The 18,722-nt window shown below is 42.8% G+C and overlaps 1 protein-coding gene across 1 annotated transcript; it reads right to left on the bottom strand.

The window, feature by feature from the left end:
- Positions 1–5,241: 5,241 nt before the first annotated feature.
- On the bottom strand, positions 5,242–17,621 carry LOC116996824. Its single transcript, XM_033060846.2, has 8 exons — positions 17,312–17,621; positions 15,675–15,761; positions 15,264–15,497; positions 14,405–14,427; positions 13,048–13,193; positions 12,428–12,504; positions 12,241–12,336; positions 5,242–10,182 (listed from the first exon to the last, which is right to left on the bottom strand). The coding sequence occupies exons 1-8, from the start codon at positions 17,408–17,410 to the stop codon at positions 8,530–8,532; spliced, it is 2,415 nt and encodes an 804-aa protein (XP_032916737.1). The 5' UTR covers positions 17,411–17,621; the 3' UTR covers positions 5,242–8,529.
- Between the last annotated feature and the right edge of the window lie 1,101 nt (positions 17,622–18,722).

Genomic DNA, 18,722 nt, shown 5'->3' with positions numbered 1-18,722 from the left:
TTCTACTCGGATACATGGCAGGTAATACCATATACTGTGAATTTTATTTAATGTATTTATGTGAGTGTGCACATAAATAAGTTGTTGGCATTACAAGAAATAAATGAACTTCAAAGATAATCTTGAGTCTGGGGTAAGTTTGGGAGTGAGGATTATATCAAGATGTACAGGGGGATTCCTGAACCCAGGGACACATGCACAGCAGCCCCAAGCCCCATCCAGACCTGGAAGCCCTCGGCAGCCAGTCAGGCACAAAGAGGGCATTGGCAGAAGCTACTCAGGAGATTTAAACCTCTCTAAATACCCTGGATATACGCACAAACTGAGGAATAGGAGTCTGGAGAGCAGCACTGTGGAAAGTGACCTGGGGGTCCTGGTCGATGGTAAGTTGAACCTGAGTCATTGTACCCTGGCAGCCAGGAGGGCCAACCGGGGTGCATCAGGCACCGCATGGCCAGCCAGGCAAGGGAAGGGATTGTCCTGCACTGGACACCCTCACCTTGAGCATTGTGTGCAGTTTTGGGTGCCTGCCACAATATAAAAAAAAGACATTAAGCCATTAGAGAAAGTCAGGAGGAGGGCAACAAAGATGGTGAAGGGTCTGGAGGGGAAGCCATATGAGTAGCTTATGTCACTTGATCTGTTCAGCCTGGAGGAGATTGAGGGGAGACCTCCTTGCAGCTTCCTTGTTCAGGGGTGGGCACTGATTTCTTTGCTGTGGTGACCAGTGACAGGACTCAAGGAAACACCACAAACCTGAGTCAGGGCAGGTTTAGGTTGGATATCAGGAGAAGGTTCCACACCTAGAAGTGGTTGGGCGCTGGAACAGGCTTCTCAGTGAAGGGGTCACAGCACCGAGCCTTGTCTGGGAAATGCCCTCAGGCACATGGTGTGATTTATGGAGTGTCCTGCACAGGGCAAGGAGTTGGACATAAACGACATCAATGAGGAAAACTCCTGCGTCCATAGCAGGTCATTTATATGCTGTTAATCTTCTGCTGCCCAATGGCTGTTAGACAAATGGAAATAAAAATTGTGTTTCTTAGTGGCATACTATCACCCTTTGACCTGTGGATTCTGCACTAGTTCTTCTTGCCATTTTGAATAGGTTTCCAAGTTTATATAGCTATATTAAATCTAGAAAACGAATACAATGTATTGTATTCTAATTTTTTTAGATCCTTACTACAGTAAAGAGATAGTGGCAACATGCTGAGATGAAAGAAGAAGGAATCTCCAATTTGCTGTCAGATTCCAAAGAAACGAAGGAGAAAACAGAAAATACCAACAAAGTAGATAATACTGACGATATTAGACTGAGTAGGGAAAACTAAACAGCTTCAATTAAAATACTAGTATCTTTTGAAATTACATTAAATGTACAGTTGTTTCTAAACATTGCCATCTAAGTTTAGGCACTTGATCCTGTATTTGAAATTTCAGGTCCTGTTTGTCTGCATCCTCAGTCCCTACAGTTACCATTGCTGTGAACTGGAAAGTAAGCATCTTTGCAAATATTTTTTTTTCTGAAGATTTATTAAGAGTACCATCAGAGACTCTGAGCCAAAACATTGTAACAGCTTGCTGGAGCAAGAAAGGGTGACCCTAGGTTTGTTTCTCTCTTTCTCCATTCTCTTTCTTCTCCTGTACCAGCTGTGTGAGCTGCCCCATCTCATGCTGGCTCTGGTACTTGTCTGGCTCCATAGTGAGTGAATTTATGAAGACATTGCAGGAGACAACTAACCCAAGAAAGATGTAAATAGTTTTCTATCATCTTAGGGAGTTGAATCAGCAAATGAGTGATAGAAACAAAACTAAAAAGGGATGATGCTGTTCAGTTGAGAGTGAGAAACATGGAAAGGTAATGAAAGAAAAGAGCTGAAGTAGAGGTATTCTAAAAATGAAATATTCCCAGCAGCTGCAATGAACTGTCATCAGCTCACACGTAACTTGTACTTCACTATCAAATGCATTGTGTGCAGTGGGGAAGATAGATTGCAGCTCTTCCTCCCTCTGCTGCTCGTCAGCTGCAAGTGTAAATGTAGTTGTACTGGTGCTTCTATCGGTACAGAAGTACAGGGATGCAACACTGGCATGATCCAGGCTGAAAATAATCCTATCCTTTCGGTTGCTTATATTTAATTCTGTATTGCTCAGTGATCCCACTCGGAGCAAAGACCAAGACATCACATTTTTTTTCTTTGGAACAGTAGTTTGAAAATATGACTTCCATTCACATCAAGTTTTATCACCACAAGAAATTCTTACTATACAATGGTAGAAGTCAGGAAAAAACAATCAAGGGACCACACAAGCAGACATTGCTATTATTGCTACAACTGCTGATTTCTTTGTTCAGGAAAGACATTCCCCCGTGGAGACTGTGCACGAAGGCCAGACATGCTGCCCACAAGGGCTCTTGGGGTAAAGCACAGGCTGTGTGTGCTCCTCTCTGGTCAGCACTCCTGGAACTGGGCAAAGACATGGGAAAACCCCAAGAACCAGCAAACTGCTGGTTCTGGAGGTGGTGGGAGTGTCCAGGGAGGCAATGCTAAACTGAGGGATTTGGAGGTCTCTTCAGAACTGGAAGAATCCGTGACTCAGGGATTGCATTGAGCGAGGTGCAGCACTTGGCACCCGGTCTGAGGTTCTCATCCCACTTCTCAAGCTTGTCCAGGTGCCTCTGGATGATGCCGTTATTTCATCATGTCCCTGCCCCACTTAGCTTCCTGTCCCTGCAGATGGGGGTGCTTGGTGCCCCTGGGTGTCCTTAAGGCACCGATGAGCTGCAGTCACAAGGCAGAGCCCTGAGAGACACCCCTTGAACTGGCACAGTGAAAGATGTCCATGCCCACAGCAGGTGAGCTGAGACTATAGAATTCTGTAATGGCCTGGTTTGAAAGGAACCTTGAAGATTATCTTTCTTCAACCCCCCTGCCATAAGCAGGGACACCTGCCATTAGCACCATCAAACCTAGCCTTGAAGACTTTCATCCTCCACTTCTCGGGACATCCTGTTCCAGTGCCTCACCACCCTCACAGTAATGCATTTCTCCCTAACCAAAATCTACTATTGCAGTTTGAAGCCATTCCCCCTTGTCCATGACTACATTTCCTGACAGTGTCCCTCTCCAGCTTCCCTGTAGGCTTCCTTCAGATACTGGAAGTTTGCTACGGGGTCTCCATGCGACTTTATCATTCTCCAGGCTGAACAAACCCAACTTTCTCAGCCTGTCTTTATAGGGGAGGTGATCCATTCCACTTAACAACTTCATGGCCCTTCTTTGGATTTGCTCTAACAGTTCCATGTCCTTCGACTGGGGACACCAGACCTGGATGCTCTACTGAAGGTGGGGTCTCACAAGAGCAGAGTTGAAGAGGAGAATCAGCTCCCTCGACCTGCTGGCCACACTTCTTTTGATCCAGCCCAGGATTCCCTTAGCTTTCTGGGCTGTGAGTGCACATTGCTGCTTTTGTTAAGTTTTTCATCAACCATCATCCCCCCCATCAAGTGCTTCTCTGCAGGGCTCAATCCATTTCCTGCTCAGCCTGGATTTTATGCCTAAGACTGCAACAACCCAGGAGACTGACTGGATGGCCCTTAAGGTCCTTTCAAACCCAAAAGCTTCAATAGATCCAATATTTCAACAAAAAAACCCCCCAAAAACCCCAAAATCAACCAACCAACCAAAAAAAAAACCCAAAACAGGTGGTATTCTTGATTACTAGGACCTGAGTTTATTAAGTTCCATTTCAGTAATCAGTGGTACTTTTTGTAAGACATAGGGTCTTCATCATTGATAGAGAGCTCACACAATCTCCTGCTCAATTTAGCCGGTAGATTTGTCTTCAGTGTTCCAGTTTAGCTTGCAACAGGTTATTTAAACAGTTGAAACCATGTTCTCATTATAATATTAATGAATTATCTTTTCTAATACTACTCATGAGTCTTATATGCTCAATATAATTATAGAAACATGACCCTCTGCAGCATTAGTAGTTTAAGCTTATAGCCGTTCTGCAGTGATCCCAGGGAACTAATATATCAGTAATTAAAGTCATGCCAAATGCTTTCTGCATCCCTACACCACATACACAACAGGGTTTATTAACAACAAAACAGTTCCAGTGCATATCTATTTGACTTTTTCTTCCTTTAGGTTAAATAAAGATACTTACTATGCATTCAAGGATTTTTCACTCCTTATTAAATCTATTTCGTGCGATAAATTTGTGCATTTTAGAATAAAATATGTACTTCATTTTTAAAGCAACTTAAAAGGGAACAATGATCCCTTTCTTTTAATTAAACCAGAACAAGTCTGAGTGAACTGCGATGATCCAAATAATGTTCTACTGGCATTTAAACAGCTGGAAGAAAACTACGAAGAGAAAGTGAAGTATGTTACCTGAAGAACAAAAACCAACCAAAGCAACAGTACAGTAATTTCATCATTACAAGCCGCACCGATTATAAGCCGCACTTCCGGGATGTCGGCAACGTTTCGTTTTTGCTCCATATATAAGCCGCACTGGATTGTAAGCTGCACTTTTGTTTGCAGCGAGGATCCGTGTGCAACTTTCACAAAGTTGCCAATTAGTAAGAGAATCGCAGGAACGCGGGGTTTACTGGTTCAGGGTCATGGGGGCTCGGCCCCCCCGCTGCCACTGGGAAGCTGCCCTGCCCTGGCTCAGCCCCCCCCACCGGGGAGCTGCCCTGGCCCGGCTCCCCCCTCCCCCGCCAGGGAACGGCCCCAGCTCAGCTCTTTTCTCCCCTGCCGTGGAGCTGCCCCGGCCCGGCTTGGCTCCCACCTTTCCCGCCGCGGAGCTGTCCCAGCCCGGCTCAGCTCCTGCCTCCCCTGCCGCGGAGCTGCCCTGACCTGGCTCCCCCGTCCCCTGCCGGCCCTGCTCCCCCGCGGCCGCCGGCGGTCCCTGGCCCTGCTTGGGACAGGGCAGGCTCGGCTTGGCACTGCTGCATGCTTGCATTTCCGGTTGGCAAATTTCTGAACTTTTTTTCATATACTAGCCGCTCCGGAATACAAGCCATGCTTCCAGGTATGGACGAAAACTTTAGTCAAAATGCTGCGGCTTATAATAGTGAAATTACTGTATTTAACACCCCACCACACAGATCAGCAGTCTTTGAGTTAGAAAGTCACCAGCTCTGAGCTATCAAATACAATTTCAGAATAAAGTTTTAGTTAATAACCCATAATACAACAGTGAAACAAAACCACAAAATAATGCAAAGTTGGCTTTATTAAGTTAGCCTTTACAAATTGACATTTGAACAGCTCTAATGTCAACTAAATTTTTTTTAAAAAATAAATTGTAGTTTTTTTTAAACAGTTACAAAACTGAATAATTGTACTTTATCTTTCAGTTGCACTTTTTCTCCAGGCAGTGACGTATTTTAATATAGCTTTCAGGTATATATTAACACAAACATCACAGTTCTTACATCTGGAGAGATTAGCCTCTCAGGAGAAATTTTCAGCCCTAGAAACTTTTAGCTCTTTTGTGAAGTATGTTCAACAAGTACAAATATAATAAAATAAATTGTTTTAGCTGTTTTCTAAGGTTTTGTTTCTATTAAATCATGAAGTAGTATCTTCAGGAAGCACTATAAAATCTTTCAAACTGGCCTGCAAATTTAGTTTACTAAATCTGAAATATATAGAGGACTTTATACAACAAAGTTTGAATAATAAAATTTTCCAGCCATATGTAGAATTGCTTCATTTTTTACCTCTTGTACCTTAAGGAATCAGAAAGTACAGGACTATGTAAAATAAATTACTGAGTTTAGTAAAGTATATTATTTCCTTGGATTTTTTTTTTAGTTTTCTTTTTTGTCTTGGTTTATGTTTGCGATTTTTTGGGGGGAAGGGCAAAGTTTTTAGCCGTATTTTCAGACAAATGCTTCACTTTAACACTGCCTTTTTGTTTACCTGTAATCTGAAAAAATATACACACGTACCTAAGTTTAGATGACCTAGGAAAGTGAGGCTTTTGACATCAGTCCTCACCACTACACAGAATTTTATTATGATGACCAAGATAGTGGCATAAGTTATTGTCTATGGATAATAAGCAAAATACACATTAAAGACAACTCTGAATCCCATTTCTTTGAATTCGCTCTGGTGTTCATTCAAGATCACTGACCTGCTTCCAGCCAGGACAGGGTTAATTTTTACAGTAGTCAGGAGGAGGCATGCCCAAAACCCAGAGATTATTCTGTACCTCACATCATTTTCAGGGAACAGGGGAAGGGCTCCCTTCTGGGTCAACATAGTATCGCCAAGGGAATGGACAAGTGTCTTGTTGTTGGGGATTTTTGTGTGAATCTTACCTGCCCTGTAAAACCTGAAAGCTGATCCACAAGGCACTTGGACAACACTTGAAAAGTAGCCCTAGGACAGTAGCAAACCCCCTCATCCACAACTTCTACTTTCAAAGCAGCATAGTTGTCTATTTGCTTTATAAGTCTATGATAGTGTCTTTTCACTAAGGTAAACGTATTTGCATGGAATTTTAACTTTATCAAACTCTCATGAAATAACAGAACTTGACAGAAGACAGGTTGAAAATATGTAAGCTTCAGAAACTTTTTATAGTTCTGATTAACCCTAGCTCATTAAGAATATTTTTGTCACTGTGGAAGAAAACAAACATTTTCTGCAACTTTCTGGCAATGAATTTTACAGGTGCCTCATCTGACTCTAAAATTTTTCAATTTCTCTCACTTTTATTAGTGAGACCAACCTCCACCTGTGACAGTTTCTACCATTATCATCTCCTCAGTCTTTGTCTTCCAGTGATTTGAAGTAACATTTCTCTCCTACACATGCAGAACATGACAAGAATGTCTAGAGATAACAGCAGCAATTTTCTCCTAAAATCTTAGGAGAAAATTGAAATACAGTAATATTTAAGAGATGAAGAACTAAAAGACTAACCATAAAGAGGATTTTCACCACCTTCCTTACTATAATGCAGACAAAAAAGCAGTATTATTAATTGTTATAAATACTAGAAACTATTTCTTCAGCATATTTAATAAAGGAATGCACTGGCACAGAAAAACTGAGATCAAGAACTTATCACAAATCAAATTAGGTCAACGTTTCCTGAAACAGGAATAGTTTCTCTAAGTATTATGTCATAGTAAGTATATTAGTAAGCACTGCAGAGACTTTAAGTAATATTTTTCTTACAGAGTTACAGAGGTAATTAGCAGATTATTGATTTTTCCAAGAGCCAGTGAAAACTTCTGAAGGAACTTAAATATTCTGCACTTTGCTTTAATACTTACCAGTTGACATATCTATCTAATACAGAATTAATTTCTTTAAAGCCTAGTATCAGCTTTTGCAGAAGCATGAACAGTAAAAAATATAGCTTTATTCTGAAATAGTACCCCTGTCTTGTGTATTCCAATAACTAAAGCACAGTTATCTCTTGGATCCAACAAAATGGCCAGCAAAGTAGAAAAGATGGTCTTTTTATCCTAACTTTGTATCGATTTTCAGACTAAAATTCCATGAGTTTTATATCATTAATACATTTAGTGAGATGCGCTGTTTTCCTTCTTTCTTGTCATTACACACAGATTTTAAATGGAATTTTTGTTTTAAAAGCTAGGTTCACCAAAAGCTTTCAATAAAACAGCAAGTTCATCTGTGCAAGTATTCCCAAGCTACTACCAAGAAGCTGAAATTTAATTATGAAATTTAATTTATCTGTTTCCTGAAGGCAGCACTTCAGAAGTGTAGCTGACACCTTCTGCAGTGTATAGCAAGAACACCAATATGATCCTTAATTTCAAAAACGCAAGAGAAATTATTGAAATTACGCTCAAAACTTACACCTTCAACGTAAGTTAAACACATCACAGAAAAGGAAACAGCCAGGGAGATAAGCAAACAACAGGGAGATAAGCAAAACAATTTTTAGTAATGCCTTCAATATCCTTTATTTTCGCTGTGGCTCTCCTCCCTCCCTGCCTGTGAGGTGAATGCTCTTGGCTGTTCTTACCCATTTAAGTACAAATGCTGCTGTACACAGACAGCAATTTACTGCCTTCTGCCACTAAAGCTTCCCCCAACTTGTTTTCTGGGACAACTCAGATCCCCATCCCCCAAATATACCCCAGAAGGCTCGCATTCTTGAAGATGAAGCATCTATGGCTATGCTTTGGTCTTGAGCAGGACATGACCTTTTTGGTTGTTTTTTGAGTTTGTGACTATAATATAAAAATCACTTCATTGCATTGTACTGTTCAAAAGCAGTTAAGTTTCCAACACAGAGATACCTTGACTGGCAAGAAGTGGGGAGAACAGCTGTAGAATCGCAAGTATCCCCACCTTTTAATGTATTAAGTAGCATTTATTTAATTCCAGCTTATTTTCCTTTTCAGTCTCTCTTCATATCTGATTTTCTTCTACCAGACATTTTGTGTTCAGCAATAGAAAAATATTCTGGTGTATGGGTGGTATCAGTAGAGACAGATGTTTGACTTAGCTCTTAAGTGTCAGAAGTGTTGTCTCTTAGCATTCCTCCTGTCTCACTTACTGCAAGCACAAAACCTCCTAAAGATGGATTGTTGCATGTGCCAGGAGTGTTCTGAAACTGTACAGGCTCAGGTTCATCCTCCCTTCTAGCACACACACAGCTGTTTTCAGCAAGAGTTTCTTCATCTTTTACCTTTTTTTGTTGTTGTGTTGCTGTGGTGAGTTGAGTGGAAGATGCATTCTCATATTCAATAGGAAGGACTCCTGAACATAAAGGTTGACAAGGAGTGTTATCATCACCAAGCCTTTCTGCATTGTCAGTGTTTTTAGATGAGCTCATCGGCAAACATGAGCCTTCGCATTTTGGATGGCTCTGAAGAGAAACAGGATCTGCACACTCTGGAGACACAGTTTTCCCTAGATTTAGAAGTGTTTTGTCAGGAGATTTCATCTTCTCCTTATCCATTTTTTCTGTTCTGTTTCCAGAAAAAAACATGGAAGAAGTCAGCAAATCAGAGGTATTTCGGACTATGCCTCCAAATGAAAATACTGGTGAAGGCAAAGGGAAATTACTTTTGAAAGAAAATGCACAAATATTGGTGGTAAGGGGGGTCTTGGAGACACCACTCACCCCAGCTTCAGTGTTGGTTTCTGAAGTACCACAAGCTCCAGTTGTGCTGGATTCTGAGGTGTGAGGGTTTTGTTCCCCTAAGACACATGGTTTCTGTGTACCATATCCTGCAAGTTCCTCTGCACAAGGTGTTTTTTCCCTCATGTGAGATAATGTTTCTTTGTCAGATGGCTTCTCAGATCGGCTAAAAAATGAGGATGATGGTAACACCTTACATGAATTGCTAACTTCAGGCCCTGCAAACCAATTTCTTTCTGAATCTCCAAAGGGAAACAAAATGTGTTGCTTCTCACTTTCTGCCGAGTCTAAATTAGGACTTGTTGAAGCACCACAAACTGTGTTTTTGGTTTCAGGATCGTATTTATCCTGGTTATTGGTTTTATCCACCTTATCACATCTCCCTAAATAAAACTGAGGGAAAGCACATCTCTTGTCTTGCTTTTTAAAGGAAAATGTACCTCTATCTTTACTAAATCTTGGTAATGAATTGTTAGATGCACCGAAAGTAAAAGGTACACCTGAAGGTCTCTCTGCTGAAACATCTACAGATTCTGAATTTGAAACAGAAACAGTCACTCTTTCTACTGGCTTTAAGTTGAATGAAGTGCTAGAATCCGAGTTCATTTCATTGGAAACAGTACCTGCTGGTGCCTGTCTTGACCATTTTTCTTTAATTAACAAGTCTGGAGAGGTTTCTGACAAGGCTGGAGTGGATACTTCCTGGCCACTTCCCTCATTAAATAATTTTAAGTCACCATTTGTTTCAGAAAAGATCGTATTTGTGGATGGGATGCCATGAGCGCTGCTTCCAGAAACGTTTCTTTTGTCTAAGCCACCTCCTCTTCGCAGAGTTCCCATTTTTATTTTATCTGTGTTATTTGCTTTGGTAGGTGAAGACATAAAAGAAGTTCCTGAGGAGTTATCCTTGGAGGCCTCAGCAGTTACAAATTTATACTTTTTGTTTGCAGGGAAATTTTGAGTCTTAAATACATTGGTGAGCTTCTGAAGTTCCATATAGTATTTGTAACGTAACTCCTGTAATTACAGCAAGAAAAAAAAAAATCATGTTATCTAACATAGCATTTGTGAATTTAGAGTTTATAAAACTCAATACTAAGACTAAAGAAAAGTTTTCCAATAGAGAGAAATTCTAGAGAATTTATAATGTATTTTTCCATTGCTACTGGAAGGGAACAGAACACAAGACATTACAGAAAAAGGTGCTTTAAAGACAATTGAACAAGATACACATAGAACTTTAATGACAAAGTAGGTTTTGAAAGAGAAGACAGCAGAAAACTGCATTTATCAAAATCAAAAATAAATAAAAACACTAACTTAGATATTAAGCAACAGTCTCAAATCAAATTCTCATGAAAAACAGCCTTAACTGAAATTAAATTAGATTAGATGATGGGGTTTTTGTTCTTTTTTGTTATTATATATACAGTAATTTCACGAATACAAGCCGCACCAATTTGACCAAAATTTTGGTGGAAACCCGGAAGTGCGGCCAATATTCCGGGGCGGCTAATACATTAACAAAATTCTAAAAGCTGCCAACACGGAAGTGAGAGCCCGCGGCAGCCCCAAGCCAAGCTGGAGCCCGGCCGGCCCCGGCAGAGGTGGGAAAGCCTGGCAGAGGCGGGGCCAGCAGTGTGGGGGGCGGGCGGCAGAGCCTGAGCCAGCAGGGCGGGTCAGGGGGGCGGAAGAGCCCGGGCCAGCAGGGCGGGGGAGCCCGGGAGAACTGGGGCTAGCAGTGCAGGGGAGCATGGCAGAAGCAGGAAGGCCGGTGGGTGGGGCTGCCTGGCAGCGGGGGAAGCCCAGCAGAATCGGGGCCAGCAGGGTGGGGGAGCCCGGCGGTGCAGGGGTCTGCAGTGCCGGCCAGGGCGAGGAAACGCGGCGGCGGTGCAGACGGGAGGGGGCGGCCGGCGACGGGGCTAGCGAACGCGGCACAGCCGGCGAGCCCGCCGGCGGGGCTAGCGAACGCGGCGCGGCCGGCGAGCCCGGCGGCGGGGCTAGCGAATGCGGCGCGGCCGGCGAGCCCGGTGGCGGGGCTAGCGAACGCGGCAGCGGGGCGGTGCTGACGGGAGAGGGGGGCCAGCGAGCCCGGCGGCGGCGGCAGCACCACCCGGCCAGCCCCGCCGAGCCGTGGCGCTGAGCTGGGCCACCCGGCCCCGTCGGCAACCATGAGTGGGCCGAACCTTCCTGGCCCCGCCCCGAGCCAGTAAAGCCCGCTATGCCGCGATCCTGTTACTAATTGGCCAATTTGTGAAAGCTGCGCACGGATTCTCGCTACGAACGAAAGTGCGGCTAATATTCGGGGTGCGGCTTATCTATTGACAAAGACAGCAACATTGTCAAGGCACCGGGGGTGCGGCTTATAATCCGTGCGGCTTGTATTTGTGAAACTACTGTAATTGCATTTTTAATGGCAATAAGAAATACGTATTTTCCAAAATAATGCAAGAAAAATATAATTCTATATTTAAAGGACCTAAGCAACTTTTGAATTCAATCACCTGCCACAGTATTCTGAGAACATGCATAATGTGATTCACTGCCAGCCATGCTTCACTAACTGTATCTGGAATCATTCTGTACAGAACAATACTCAGCCACCCACATGGAGCTGCTCATAAGTAAAAAAAAAAAAAAAATCTAAAATCTAGTTATATAACTACATCATTCAAAATGTAAGAAAAAGGACTGAATTCAGTTTCATGTCAAATTATTATTTGGTCTTACAAGATTGAACTCTATTCTTCAAGAAACAGAACACAGGCAGATGTTTTCCTCTTCAAATATACACTACGGAAGTTTATTCAGATTAGAAAGCTACAGATGTGACTCAAAAAGCCACACCAAACATAAAAGTAAGCATTTGAAGTCAGTAGTAAGATTAGGTTTCAGCTTCCTAAAGGCAAAAAAAAAAAAAAGTAAAATTCTGAAAGCTTTAATACCTAGTCAGATTTCATTCTAGAATTGGAAAGGTTACTTAGGAAACTGAAAAACATTTTAAAAGCTTATTTAGAAAGTTGCATCACAACAAATAGTAACTTAGCCATACTTACAACTGATGTTCAATCATACCTCATGGCTCATATTCTGAAATGCTGACATTTCTGATATTGACATAAAGCGAGTAGGGACCCTGCGGCCATCAACTTCATCCTGTCCTGGTACAGGCTGAAAAGTATTTTGCAGCACACATTATATTTCATTTTGATAAGCCAAAACAGACAATACCATGCTGAAGACCACATAGCCAAAAACTTACAAGAAATATGTTGGGTGTATTCTGCTTTAAGATATCTTTAAGTAGAGTTGAGCTCTCATTTCCTTCATAAGGTAGTTCTATAAGAAAGAACACAGGGATAGTGGTGGACAATACATTAAATATACAAAACACTGAATGGTTCCTGTGAAGCTAAACAGATTCCATTTAAGAACAAAAATATAGTGTCCTAAGTGAGACCCTAGCCCTTGATGAATTTTATGTGATATAAACCAAGAAGCCTATGTAATACATTTTTTAAAATGCTGGATATGCCTGGCCTCCTCCTGTGAGGTAAAGGCACTTAATGTGAGCATAGCCAACATTTGCATGACACTATAGCAAAGGCCTATCTAATTCAGCAACACACTTCTGACAGTGGTGCTGTCGGTTGGCTATGAAAAGTATGGATCTGCAGATTCCAGAAATACAGCCTAGGAACTTCCTAGAGAATGTAGATTTGTAAAACCCATTTAAAAACCCCTCATGATTTTATCATTCATTTAATTTGTTCAGATGCTTTCCTGCATGTGGTTGCCACGAAGACTGCTTATTAGCAATTGCTTCCACAAATTCCAGGTTTCTAGACTGCCCAAACCTTGTCTTAAGTTCTTCTTCCCCACCTTGAATAATGCCTGCATCAACAGGTATTAACTCCAATGCTAAGATTTCATTAACCACAGACTTGATATCTATCTTCTTTGGCATATACACTGGTGGCTTTTCCAAGTTGGATGCTATATTCATAACATCAAGCTGAGTTTTCATTCTGGAAAAGGAAAAAAAAAAAAAACCAAACAATAAACCAACTTAAGGATTTTTTCTTCATGCTTATATGGCAGCTAAATTATACCTCCAAATACAAAAAAAATCTTTTATAAAGAAATCACTAGAAAGGAGAAGAAATCAGAAAAATTATGTCAATAATAAAATTTCACGTTCTCTAGATTTGTTTTTCTTAGAACTTGTTCACTTGAATTGGGTTTCATAATCAATGAAAACTGCAAGAAGTAGTGCTGGTAGGTCAGGAAAAAGCTGCCCACCCACTTTCCTTAGTGTACATTGTCCGAATCTAAATTATACTCTTTCTTCAGCAGGCATTGTTAATGTCAGTCTGAAACACAATGTATTTTAAAGAACTCAATTTCCAATATTCTTTCTTAAATACAGGTTAAAAGGTTCTAAGAAATGTACAGTAATTTCACGAGTATAAAGCGCACTGGAGTATAAGGTGCACTTTTTTTTTTGCAGCAAGGATCCACGTGCAACAAAGTAATGAATTAGTAGCCGAATCACATGATCACAGGGTTTACTGGTTCAGGTCAGGGCAAGGCGGGCTCGGCCCCGCTCAGGGCTGCCGCGGGGAGTGGCCCCGGCCCCACTTGGGGCCGGGTGGGCTTGCACTTCCGGGTTGGCAAATTTCTGAACTTTGTCCACATATAAGATGCCCCAGGATATAAGGCGCACTTCTGGGTTTGGACCAAAATTTTAGTCAAAAGGGTGCACCTTATACGCGTGAAATTACTCCAATTAAAAACCCATAGAAGACATTACAGGGTATGTGCAATACCAGCACAAAAACAACAATACTGCAGAACCTCCACACATTCTCTTACACCGAAATATTTCTGTAAAAGCTTCAAGTATGCTTCAGTGTTCCTGAGTTTAAATAAGATATCTGAAAATATGCAATCACCAAGTATTAATGAATTTCTATATTCACTTTTTATTAAGGAGACAATTCAAAAGCTTGATTATCTCTAATCCCAGATACTACATCACTCAAACTTTTGACACATTTCCTAAAATTTGGAATACTGGGCATCCAGAAATCTGAAAGTATTACAGTCTCTTAATTGCTCAATAATATTTTCTTCTCAAATTGCTTATCTTATGATATTCAATGTAGCTATTTTTTGTTTTTAATATTAAAAATCTAAAAGAAATCTAGAGAACTAACAAAACATGAAAAAAATATACCTTGTATTCAAGCCACAGGCAACCTATAAATAAAATAAGAATTTGTGAGATATGAGCATTTCTCCAACTATCACGCAGTTATTGCTTTATCAAAATATTTGAGAGACTAAAGGCCCTTCTTCATTTCATAGAACTACAGAAAATAAAGCTGTTAATATTAAAAACCCAACCAAATAAACAAAAAACCCCAACCTAAACAAGTATGTCTGTGACAATTATTTATCTTGTAATATTTTGTGATAAATACAAAAAGAACTCCTTCAGACCTAAATAAAGGCATTCAAAGCATGGCCCATATGGTCACCTGACCACTTTCACAAGTTCAGATACTTGCAAACATTCAAATGAAGGACTATTTTGTATTTCTTGGAGAGGAAAGCCTCTGCCATGGGCTCTCAATATGCTACTATACTATTAAAAAAGCTGTCTGTTCGTTTTAAATCAGGCAGATAATGGTGGTAAGAAGTGAAGAACACTGCACTGTGGTCACATGAGACTTCCTAAAGAACACATAATCAAAAATAAAAAACCTGATTGGATTAGAGCTGCTTCCCTATAAAAACCTGGTGATCACACTGTACTGGATCTTCGCAACAAAACCAATGTACCGTTATGGAGGGTAGGCAGGGAGATACTAAGTTAAAGAGAAAGAAAACAAATAGCAGAAAGAGGAAGTAGATGAACAGGAGGAATGGGAGGAAAAAGAAGAAGTTAAGAAGGAACCAACTACAAAAGGGGAGGAAGATCAGATGGAATGGGCAGACTATGAACCAAACCAGGAGACACAGAAGGAAGATGATGAAAACAGGACGGGGAATGACAAGAAAGGAGGGGGATATCAAAAACAAAAGGCCATCACCTCTAGGAAACACTGAGGATCACACTCATGGACAAGCTTTTCACAATCCTTCAAAAAATTCTCAATGGTCTTCTTGTGAGTTTCTTTCATTTTCTTCCAAATCTGAAATTCTTTCTCTTTTTTACCTCTTTGATTTTCAACATCTTCTAGTAATTGCTGTTTTTTCATTTTGAGAGTTTTGAAAATTTCTCCAAATTTCAGCTCAATTGTCTCCACATCATTTTTCAGCATCGTCTAGAAGCACAAGAACAGATGTAAATGCAATAGCAATATCCACACAGAGTCACTTCTCTAAGTAAGCTCAGAGCACATCTATGCCTCAAGGAGTATACTTCAGGTAGTGAATAAACCATCATGACAAGAGAAACAAAGACACACATGCACATAGAATATCCAGCATTTGTAACTCACATCTGCATCATTCGGTCGTTTTGAAATTTCATTCACCAGCTTCTCATTTATTATCCTCATTTGTTTCAGAGTGCTAAAGAAGGTTAACTGCAAGACAATTGAAACCCTTATTACAACTTTATCCATTCCATAAAATAAATACATTTCAGTGCTTATCTAGAATCAGATCAAAACAAACAAGGAGCTACTGGAGAGAGTCCAGTGGATGAGTACAAAGACGATCAGGAGTCTGAAGCATCTCTTTTAAGAGGAGAGACTGCAAGAGCTGTGCGTGTTTAGTCTGGAGAAGACTGAAAGGAGACCTCATTGATGTATATAAATATGTCAAAGTCAGATGCCAAAAGGAGCATGACAGACTCTTTTAAATGGTGCGCACTGAAGAGACAGGACAAGGAGCAGTGCCCATAAACAAAACCACAAGAACTTTCAACTCAACATGAGGAAGAACTTCTTTACATTGAGGGTGGAAGAGCACTGCAACAGGCTGCCTAAGGAGGTTGTGGAGTCTCCCTCTCTGCAGACATTCAAACCCCACCTGGTGACAATTCTGTGTCACCTGCTGCAGGTGGCCCTGCCTTGGCAGGGGTTTGGACTGGATGATCTCCAGGGGTTCCTTCCAACCCTATCAATTCTGTGATATTCTGAACAATACAGTAAAAAAAGCTTGATTCAAAACATCACTTAATAACATTTAATGCTTTCCTGGATCAGTACACAAACTTTCTTCTGCTGTTTCTCAAAGTAATGTTCTCAGGCTTATTGTTTTCCTCAGGTATTTTTATCCCCTCCCCTCACACACATCTATCACAATATGAGTTTTAATGGTATTACTCCAGTTTGGCAAAAAAACCCTGTGATACTCACTTTATCTTTATATGCCTCACATTGGTAAAACAGAAAGCTGTTCATAATCAAGATATTTCTGTTGGTGCTTAAACTGGTATTATTGCTGGGTCTTCCTCCTTTACTTCTCTACAGTATCACTACATTATGTAGTAGTATGTCTAGTACAAAGGCCATCCTGCACTCAATTTGTACAGGTTATGAAAAGCTCATTCTACTCAAATAGTCCCTATTTTGTTAAAAATCACAACTTCTACAACCAGGGAATCAACCCCTATGACAGGCAGTTACCTTCTTATGCAGACTGTAAAGCATCTTGTTTATACATTTACTATTACTCACCCAAGCTATCTATCCCTAAATGTGTAATTACCTGTGACCCAGATTACCAATCGCAGCTAGAGAGCCTAGAAACAAAACATCTGTGGGTGGGTTTTTGGAGTTGTTAGATCTTCCTGAACTTGTATAAACAAAAAACCCCGACATCACCCCTAAATCAACTCTCCAAGTCCTTCGGTAAGCTGGGTTTAGATCTGTTGCTACTGAAACACCACCTGGGCCCTTGTGTGCATTGAGTGCAGTCTGACGGCAGCCCGGAAAGGCACAACCTGGCAGCCCACCGACAATTCCTTATTGCCCCAAAGCAGCACAAGCCTACTGCCTCTCTCCTGCTCGCCACGCCACGGTTTTTCCTGTAGTTCTAAGCAAAAACAACCCGTTCCCGGTGGGATCTCCAGTGGACAGCCCAACCTCCCAGCCAGGCCCCTAGAGCGGAGGGGGAGCGCTGCACTTACTTTCTCTTCCTGGTACACGGTGTCTATGAGGTTGACAGAGTGGAAGATGCCCTGATGCTCCTCGGAGACGCACTGCCCACATCCCGCCTGCCGGCACATGCGGCAGTACAGCTGCACCGGCCGGCTCGGGTGCTTCTGGCAGCTTCCTCCGAACGCCTGCGGGGAGAGCAGCTCGGACCCGGGCTTCGGCCCCAGCGCCGCCTCCCCGCCCGTGGCGGCACCCGCCGCGCCGGACCGGTAGAGCTTGACCACCTCGGCCAGGGTGGTGTTGACAGGCAGGGCGGCGACGCCGCCGCGGGGCAGCAGGCACAGCTTCCGGCACAGCGGACAAGGCACCCGGGCGCAGGATGGGCCCGGGCCCGGGCCCGGCGCCCCGCGGCCGAGACGGGTCTGCCCCGGGCTCCGCTGCAGCTGCTGCAGGCGGGCGGCCTCGGCCGAGGCCAGACACTCCAGCACGCAGCTCCTGCAGAAGTTATGCGAGCATAGCGGCAGCGTCACCGGCTCCTCCAACAGCGAGAGGCACACGGCGCACGTCAGGCTCGCCTCCATGGGCGGCGGCGAGAGGACAAGCGGCGGCTTCTGCTGATGCTCTGGGCCCCGCTCGTCCCGCTGCCTCACCACTTCCAGCTCGACGGCACCAGGGCGTTGCGGCCGAACAACCACAGAATCCGAGAGCGCTGCGCTCCGAAAGCCGTTTCCTGCCGTCAACTTCCCAAGAAGTGGCGCCCGGCTACGGGGGGCGGGGCAAGCAGTGGAGCGTTGGCGATAGGCGGAGGCTCGAGATTGACATCGCCCTTCTCCAATAAAAGTAGGGAAGGACAAGGGGGCGGGGCAGAGGCTTTTGGGACCCGCCTCCTCCCCGGCGCGTGAGCGCCTGCGCGCCGTGGCGCCTGCGGGGTCCTAGTGCCGCCTGCGGGGTCCTAGTGCCGCCGCCATTTTGCGACGAGCTCTGGGCGGAGCTCGAGCCTCACGTGCTGGGAGCTCGGGAGGCGTTGGGAGGTGTCGTTGTTCCTTTCTGCAAAGCTGCAAAGTCCAAACGAAGTGACTCCGTAGTGCCCAGGTATAGCTGTTGGGAGCTACCTCCAGCTATAGTTCCAAAATCAGAACATAATTTCGTTTTAGTGCATTGTTAGTGACGAGCAATTGGCACAGTGGTCTGCTCATTTCCCTTCCTTCCCCTTCTTCCCCAACCCGTCCCCCCCCTTTTTTTTTTTACTCCCAGAGCTGTTCCTCCCAAAGTTCTGGCTTAACAATTTTATTATCCGCCCGAAGTGTTTGGAAATGACTCAAACTCAAGAGAGATTCGAAAGAGATTTTAAGGTTGTTATAAATCAGTATATTTGTAACACGATGCCAGTATTTGCGAAGAAGCCAGATGCGCTGTAATTAGTGTTATTTCCAGAGGCTGAGG

The sequence above is a fragment of the Catharus ustulatus genome, chromosome 5 (genome assembly GCF_009819885.2).
Source record: "Catharus ustulatus isolate bCatUst1 chromosome 5, bCatUst1.pri.v2, whole genome shotgun sequence".
NCBI classification, from domain to species: Eukaryota; Metazoa; Chordata; class Aves; order Passeriformes; family Turdidae; genus Catharus; species Catharus ustulatus.
The sequence above is the reverse complement of the archived record's forward strand: the minus strand, read 5'-3'. Positions and strand labels throughout refer to the sequence as shown.

Bases quoted from the DNA above. Each gene is read 5' to 3' on its own strand.
- LOC116996824 (XM_033060846.2), bottom strand. From the start codon at position 17,410: ATGTGCCGGCAGGCGGGATGTGGGCAGTGCGTCTCCGAGGAGCATCAG. The intron at 14,428-15,263 runs GTGATGGCCTTT...TTTTATTTATAG, and splicing joins ATCCTCAGTGTTTCCTAGAG to GTTGCCTGTGGCTTGAATAC. The intron at 12,505-13,047 runs GTGGGGAAGAAG...TCTTTCTTATAG, and splicing joins TGATGCAGGCATTATTCAAG to AACTACCTTATGAAGGAAAT.